General features: G+C 36.7%; 2 protein-coding genes across 2 annotated transcripts; one reads left to right on the top strand and one right to left on the bottom strand.

The window, feature by feature from the left end:
• Nucleotides 1-366: 366 nt before the first annotated feature.
• LOC119989845 lies at nucleotides 367-4,206 on the top strand. The gene is made up of 11 exons (XM_038835586.1): nucleotides 367-1,057; nucleotides 1,487-1,603; nucleotides 1,701-1,807; nucleotides 1,898-2,094; nucleotides 2,183-2,470; nucleotides 2,558-2,616; nucleotides 2,749-2,785; nucleotides 2,875-2,946; nucleotides 3,027-3,177; nucleotides 3,332-3,463; nucleotides 3,547-4,206. Exons 2-11 carry the CDS (start codon nucleotides 1,498-1,500, stop codon nucleotides 3,940-3,942), a joined length of 1,545 nt encoding a protein of 514 aa, XP_038691514.1. The 5' UTR covers nucleotides 367-1,057; nucleotides 1,487-1,497; the 3' UTR covers nucleotides 3,943-4,206.
• Nucleotides 4,207-6,029: 1,823 nt separating this feature from the next.
• Nucleotides 6,030-6,786, bottom strand: LOC119989846 (oligosaccharyltransferase complex subunit ostc-like). Its single transcript, XM_038835587.1, has one exon. The coding sequence runs from the start codon at nucleotides 6,718-6,720 to the stop codon at nucleotides 6,199-6,201; it is 522 nt and encodes a 173-aa protein (XP_038691515.1). The 5' UTR covers nucleotides 6,721-6,786; the 3' UTR covers nucleotides 6,030-6,198.
• Between the last annotated feature and the right edge of the window lie 1,394 nt (nucleotides 6,787-8,180).

Below are 8,180 nucleotides of genomic sequence, written 5' to 3'. Positions count from 1 at the left end.
TTTTGTCTAAAATCCAGCTGGTTTCTATGATTGAAAAAAAAAAAAAACCAAAACAAAACAAAGATTTTGGGAAACATTAAATATTTTCATCTCCATTATTACTTTAATGTAATATTAGATGCCTAAGTAATCCTACAATAAAAAATAACTCAACTGTTGACACAACTTTATTTTTTAGCCATATATTTTTTGACCATACTTCTTTTAATTTCTTTTTTGGATAAAGAAAAAGTTAAAAAAAGAGAACCGTGTGTGTAATCTTTTCTTTCCTTGCTTTATTTATATATTTATTTATTTTACATATATAGTCATATAGAGAGGAGATTATACGTACGTCATGACGGCAAAAGGTCGTTAACTTGACCAGAAAGTATGTTGTTGTTTATTGACTATTTGTGAGGAAGAAAAGTTTGAGGTTTGGTGGGAATCTGATGCATTCCTTACATACACACACATGTATATATACATATACATAGTATTGCATTTGCACTTAAGAATTGTAGTGGATTAAGTTGAAAAAACAAACCCAACTCTTCTTCTTCAACTTTTGTCTCTCTCTCCATATATACATATATTGGGAGTGTTTGACACGGGTCTTGAATCAAACGAGAAGAGACCTTTGGACATATATATTTATATGAACAAAGAGTGAGATCAATTAAGGGATTTTGAAAATTTCAGTTGAGGATATTGACTTGGGTTTGGCTTTTCTCTATGTATATATATATATGTTGTAGAGTTGAAGGGTCTCAGCTTCTATATATGCATATGAAAGTGTATATAAATGTCTAGAGAAGCCTTTGAAGAAGTGGTGAGAGGATTTGAGGGGGTTCAATTGAAGAGCAGCTTTGTTTGTGGGAGGGTTTTAGGTTGGTTTTTGTTGTTTCAATTCAGCAAATAACAGACAGGGATGTTGAGAAATTTAAGGTAGTTTTGATACTGGTTGTTGTGCGTTTGAGAAGAAGAACAATTTGTTAATTGATAGATATTCAAGGTTTTGGAGGAGAGATCTTAATTTTTATAAGAGAGGAAGCTTAATTTGGTCTCTTTAACTTTGGTGAGTTCATTTATAAGCTACATGCATGCTTTATCCTTTCTCTCTCTCCAAACACTATACTTTCCGGGAAAATCTCTCTCTCTCACTGTGTCCTTAGGTTCTGCAAGATACTGATAATGATAAAGAAGTATGTTTTGTTTGAATGTTCTTTGCTTGCAAACAAGACTCATCCATATGTAGGCTGCTTTTTGAAAAGTTGATTGAAGCCAAAACAAATCCTTTCTTAATGGGAAATTTAAAAGCATATACTTTTACCTATTTTTCAAGCATCTCTGCTTTGTCTAAATTCTCCATATACAATTTATAATTGCTTTAATGGGTTTAGTTTTCCGACTTAACTAGCTTGGTGGGTTAGTTTCTAATTGCTTGTATTTGGTCAATTTACAAGATCATTCTAGTTAAGAAATTCTATTTTTACTTGTTTGACAGGTTACATACAGATGGGCTCCACAACTGTGACACATTTAGTTCTGATGATTTTCATTTTAGCGTCAAATTACATGGAAATTGCAGCACAGACAGGCTCATCAGATAGTCCTCCACCTGGTAAGGACCATATTACATTCTATGATAATCTTCTTTGTTTTATTTTACTTCTTTTTTTCTTTCTTTTTTAAAAAACTTTTTACTATGGGTTTTTTAGGTACACAACCCATTTTACATTCAGATAATACAGTGAGAGTAGATCCCCTTGATGGTTTTAAGAAATACAGAGGAGGATATGACATCACCAACAAGCATTATTGGAGTGTAACTCTCTCTCTCTCTCTCTCTCTCTCTCTGTGTACATCCCAGAAGAAGAAAAAGGACAGTTAATTCAACTTTCTTTCTATTTTGCAGTCAACAATATTTACAGGAGTTCATGGCTACACGATTGGGATACTCTGGCTTTTCTTTGGAGTTGTGTACGGATGCTTTGTTTTGGCAACCAAATTCTGTTCCAAAAGAAAAGAAAAGCTTAAGAGGTCATCACTTTGCTTCAAGCAATGCTACTTGAGGCCTGTTCTACTGGCTACATTCTTCACACTCCTGGGAATGTAAGTAAATCATGCACAAAGTAGACAGTATAAACATGAAAAGACATCATTTCCCAAATCTGAATTTATGAGAATGATGTGTTTGTAGAGCTGCATCCGGGTTAGTTCTGGGATCGAACGCAAAATTTCATTCACAAGCAAAAGCTGTGGTCAACCTAGTTATTGAGACAGCAAATGAGGCATCTGAAACCATATACAACACAACAGGAGCAATGAAATATATAGCAAGCGACTTAGTGAACACATCTACATATGAAGCTTCTGAGGCATCTGGGTTCCTCACCTCTACATCAGAGAGGCTAGATGTTGAAGCTGCAGATATACAAAGGGAAGCCCAGAAGAATCGACGCTTAATCGACAAGGGTCTCAAGATAATGTAAATCAATCTCTCTCTGTCTCTCTCTATAGATGTATGTATTGTTCATCACAGACAACTAAGTAGTCTCTTCATACTTGCCTGCAGCTACGTGGTAACTATGGTGACCATCTCCCTGAACCTAGTTGCAGCAATTGCTCTGTCAGGTATGTACCACTGTGTTCAAATGTTGAACTATAAACAGACACCAAAGTTCAATTACACTGTGACTACAAAAATCCTGAATTCAGTAGCTCATACCCTTACTGACAATTAAGCTGGAATTTCTTTTGTTTCAGTCACCGGAATCCTGAGGTTACGGCGGGCGCTTTACTTGTAAGAACGCAAAACTATTAAGAGATTGAAAAAGGTAGTGCACTAGCAATATGAGATCTTAAACATACTTGATTTTTTTCCTCTTACAGGTTGATGATACTCTGCTGGTTACTGACAGTTTTGTGCTGGTTGTTGTTTGGGATGTACTTCTTTGTAGGAAAGTAAGACCAAACTCTTCTTTCTTCATCTAACTCCTCAAATCTTCAGATTGATAAACGAGAAAATAAATGCGTTGTTTCAGGTTTCTAAGCGATACTTGTATAGCTATTGAAAACTTCCACGAAAATCCCTATAACAGCAGCTTGAGCTCAATACTTCCCTGTGACAAACTGCTCTCAGCAAAGCCTGTCCTTTCTGATATCAGCAGGGGGATTTATGGCCTCGTTAATCAGGTAAGGCTCATGTGGCAAAGAATGGTAAAAGAAGCTAATACTGTTGACAAATAAACCATACTAATTGCTAAAGAATGCATCATAAGATGGCAGATACTCAACTAAAATTTATCCCTAATTACTTACAGTCATTTATATTTCTGACAAATTCCAGGTGAATGCAAATATATCAGTACAAGCAGCATCATATCCGACGGTCTGCAATCCCTTCTCAGCTCCTCCCGAGTATGAATACCAGCCAAATAACTGCCCACCTAATACAATTCAAATAGGAGACATACCACAGGTAATCCAAAAAGAAGATTTCTGTTGGAGAAATTTTCTTATGCATTCCAATTTTGTAACTAATTTTTCCATTCTCTATTGAAGGTCGTAAAGGTGTTTACATGTTCTGGGGCTGACAATGGGACCTGTAATGATGGAGAGTTTATAACATATAGTGATTACAAAACAGTAGAGGCTTACACAAGTTCAATTCAGAACCTTCTAAATGTGTATCCTAGTATGGAAGATTTAATCGAGTGTCAGTCAGTGAAGGATGCATTTTCAGAGATCCTTCACAAGCACTGCAAGCCATTGAAGAAATATGTAAGCATGGTATGGGTTGCAATGGTTGTTCTTTCAGTCATCATGGTGGTTTTGGTCCTGATATTGACAGCACAAGCTAGTCATGAGCAGGAAACACATTCTTCTGGGGGTTCTGTGAAACCCCACCCAACAACTACTGAATTAGTCAAAGATGACTCAAATTCTAGTTCAGTCTAGACAACAGCACTCAATTTTCAAGATGATCTACTGGAAGACATCACGCGCAAGCAAATTCCGATAGGTCAGGCAATAGGATGAAGAGTTCATAGGTAGACATACAAAGAGAAATCAAAAAAAAAGGGGCCTATAACATAGAAGTTTTATATCTCTTAGGCGGATTATTTTTCTACACCATTTTTTAAATATTTGGGGAACCAACCCCACTATACAGTGTAAGAAAATTTTACTCCAGTAATAGTATCAGTGTATCACTTCCTTCAAGTTTCCAAGAAGTAGAACCTTCACCAACCACATTGGTACTCGCCCAAATATGGCAACCGGAGCTATGCCATAAGCGCAAGTCACTGAAGCATACATATTTCCATGAATAGAAAACAACATGTTTAAGAAATTTTTGGGGAACCAACCCCGCTATACAGTGTAAGAAATTATTCATCCAGTAATAGTATCACTTCCTTCAAGATTTCAAGAAGTAGAACCTTCACCAACCACATTGTTACTTGCCCAAATATGGCAACCAAAGCCATGCCATAAGTGCAAGTCACTGAAGCATAAATATTTCCATGAATAGAAAACATGTTTACAATTTCCCAACAACCATAAATTATGTAGTTTGTACTTGAAAAGCAAGCATATGCCATTTGGTTCTTAAAGAACGAAAAGCACCTTATCCGACACTTGTTAATACTTATTCAGAGACATTACTGGCTTTTGAAGGGTGGCACGCATCTTGGTATCTATCAAACAATATTTTCTTTTATCCAGGAAGCAAAACAAAAGAAAAAAAAAATAATGAATTCCTTTAGGAGGCTGTCTAACAAGCCTTATTTGAATAGAGAAACTACGAAGAAGAATCATTTCCTTTCATTCTCCTCTTGAAATTTGAACACAAAAAAAATTTATATTTTTAACTATGATAGCGCTAAGGGGCTGCCTCTCAGTTACAATCATGTACCAAAACAAAAGATCCTTTAATTTGACCCCCCAAGTCTACCCTTTATTTGTAAGGCTACCTCCCTTAAATTTGCTTCTCTACTTTCAGAGGAAAGCATCTACTGACCCCCTTCCCTTTCAAAATTAGCAAAAGTAAGAATCTTGTCTAATAACGTTCCCAAGTGAAGAAGGTCACCATTGTAGGGACTCTTGGTCCCCAAACTTCAGTCCATGGAAATGTTTTACTTAAAATGTGTCTCCCCTTGATATCACACAACCCTCACCATTACCAACAAAACTGCAAGACTCTCAATCTTCCATTCCATGGCATTTCTAATGAAAGAAATACCCAAGTAAACCCCCATTTGAGATATGAAGTTGTTCCCTACCAACACCTTTTTATTTTCAGGCCCAAATCAAACAAAGTTATAAAATTGGGAATTTGTGCCCTCAACTTTAACTCTTCAAGGAAGCCAAATCACAGGAAACATCATTTCAAAAATCCGCCATATTACGCTTGCCACTTAATTTGTTTACACTTTCGCAAAAGGCAACACCATTCTCAGAGGCGGAATAGACCAATATAAGTCGCCAAAAGAACTTAAAACGTCTAAAGCCAATAATGCAGTGTGGGAGCTGGAAAATTAGACTCAATGGGTGAGCCTGGTAACTTAAATGGGAGCAGTCAATCAGTCATAAGATACTCTCTCATAATATCATTAATATGACAGAGTATAGTAGATCACGTTATAGTGAACAGAATTATATCAATCTATTCTTTTACTACAAGTCTACAATTAACCCAATTGGTAATGAGAGTCTAAGATAACTGGCCATACAATAATTACCTCCAGGGAATATAGTGGATGAAAAGGAAACCTAAGAAAAAGACCATTACATCCTAATTTTGATCCAACTTTGTTTTTTCCCCTAAGAAATGGATCCAGCAATGCATTTTCTTGAACTCAAACATTTTACTAAGAACCATATATTCCATTACGGCATTACACAACGATTATAGTGTCTCAATATATCCTAGAAGAATAGTTCATTTCAATCAAGTACCTCATCCTTCAATTTGATTCAATTCAATCTCTTTCTCAGCAGTTCAATGACTCTGGGTGGATTTGGTATGCAAATGTCACACTTGATGCTAAATAAGAGAACTTTAAACTATAAATTCAGGACTGAAAATTTGATACAAAACATGATAATATAGTAGCTCACATTTATCTATCAATAAAAAGTAGCTAATATTAAAGCAAGTAAAATCCAGATTCGCCATGCCAGCACAGTTGAAATTCATTCAAGGAACAGACTTTATCTAAGATAAGCTGGGATCTTAATGCGAATAAAGAGCATACTCATAATATAAGCCAGAACTATGGAGGAGATCCCCGCAGAGGCGTAGGAGACCTTGACATTCTTGGCACGGTTCTTGTCCAAAGCGAGGTCCAACAGAATGATGCCGACGCCACCGAGAACGAACATGAAACCAGACGAGAGTCCTTCAATGATGTACTGTCCGTTGACGCGGCCTTGGAGGAAGACGACCGGGCGGACGGAGCCAGTAACGGGATCCTGAGTGGAGCCGATACCTGGGGGCTCCACGATCACGTCGTAGACTAGGCCGGAGACCACCATGAAGTAGGTGAGAAGAATTAGAGAGAAAACAGTCATAGGAGAGGGGAGGCTGAAGCTGGGAAGCTTCAGACGGAGACGGGGAGGGCGAAGGACGGAGTAAGGGAGAACCTTCAGTATGTGGAAGATCGGATCCATGGAAGCACCGGATATTGGCTCCGCAGCGGTGGAGCTCTGGACGGAATCCGATCTGGGTGCCATTGCTGGGTTTGCAGATCGGTCACTGTGTTGAGGTTAGGGTTTAGATTTTATTTTTGAATTAGGGAATTTGACAAAAATGACTTGGTTGGTTAACAAACTTGTAAAAATGACCCAGTTTATAAAAAACAAGTGAAATGACCTAATTTATATTTGTAAAGATTAAAATAACCCTAATTTTTATTTCTCCCTCATTCATTTCTGTTTCCCGAAGATCCTTTTCAGTTTCTCCCTTTCTCCTTCCTTCAAACCCAGTTTCTTTCTCCTTCAAACACAATTTCTTTTCTTTCTCCTTCAAACACAATTTCTTTCTCATTCTCAACTACTACGGTTTGCATCAACTACAACGGTTTGGATTCCATCAACTGTTCCGAATACTCCAAGGTAAGTTTATCATTTATTCAAAAATGATTTCATCAACGGTTTGTGTGTCATTACGGGTTTCGTAAGGTTTCACCCATTTTGCTGGGTTCCATATTACTGCATGACTTTGCTTAAAACAATTTCTCACAGTTAAAAACGAAGTTTTCGACGTAGTCGAGTGTTTGAGCCTTTCGTCGGGCATTTTGAGGGTTTGTGGTCAAGTTTAGGGCTTTTCTGGTCGAGATTTATTGTTATGGGGGTCGAGCATTTCATACTTACTGGTCGAGCATTCATATTGGATAATCAAGCATTAATTGATTTGGTCGAGCATTTCATATTTACTGGTTGACCATTCATATTTACTGGTCGAGCATTCATATTGTTTTGGTCGAGTATTCATATTGATTTGGTCGAGCAATCATATTGATTTGGTCGAACATCGTTAGCTTATATTTATTTCACTTATTTTTTTTATCTTAGGTTTATAGTGGCTTACATGATTCCAATGTACTCAAAAATGTTGTGGGAACAATGGTTGGCAAAGTTAAAAAAAAAGCCAAAGGTTGTTATAGATGAGATTGAAGAGGAAGAAGAGGAAGAGGAAGAGGAAGAGGAAGTTCAAACACATAGGGATATTCCACCTGTTACAGAGGTAGTAATATGAATTTTTATTGATTGAGCAATTAGTTGTGTTTGTGTTTGGTCGAGCATTAATTTTCTTGGTCGAGTATTGTATCATATGGTTGAGCATTAATTTTTGTTGGTCGAGCATTATATTTTTTGGTCGGGCAACAAGTATTTATATGGTCGAGCATTATATGTATTGGTCGAGCATTGAGTATTTATATGGTCGAGCATAGTTTCAGATTAAGGTCGAGCATTTATATCTATTCTAGTTTAGCATTATTCATTTCTGGTCAACCACAAACTTAATAATCCAATTTGTATATTTTCCATTTGCAGAAATATGTTTTAAGGGATAATATTGCAAGCAAGATTGATGTATTTGATAGTTTGCTTAAGTATCACTCCAAGAAGCATAAAGATCTGAAGGTGGAATTGTGTTTGATGTTGCAATTCATTGAAGAATCCATGGAGAC

Source organism: Tripterygium wilfordii, chromosome 21 (genome assembly GCF_013401445.1).
Source record: "Tripterygium wilfordii isolate XIE 37 chromosome 21, ASM1340144v1, whole genome shotgun sequence".
Lineage (NCBI taxonomy): Eukaryota > Viridiplantae > Streptophyta > Magnoliopsida > Celastrales > Celastraceae > Tripterygium > Tripterygium wilfordii.
Note: the sequence above shows the minus strand (reverse complement) of the source record. Positions and strands in the feature narration are given on the sequence as shown.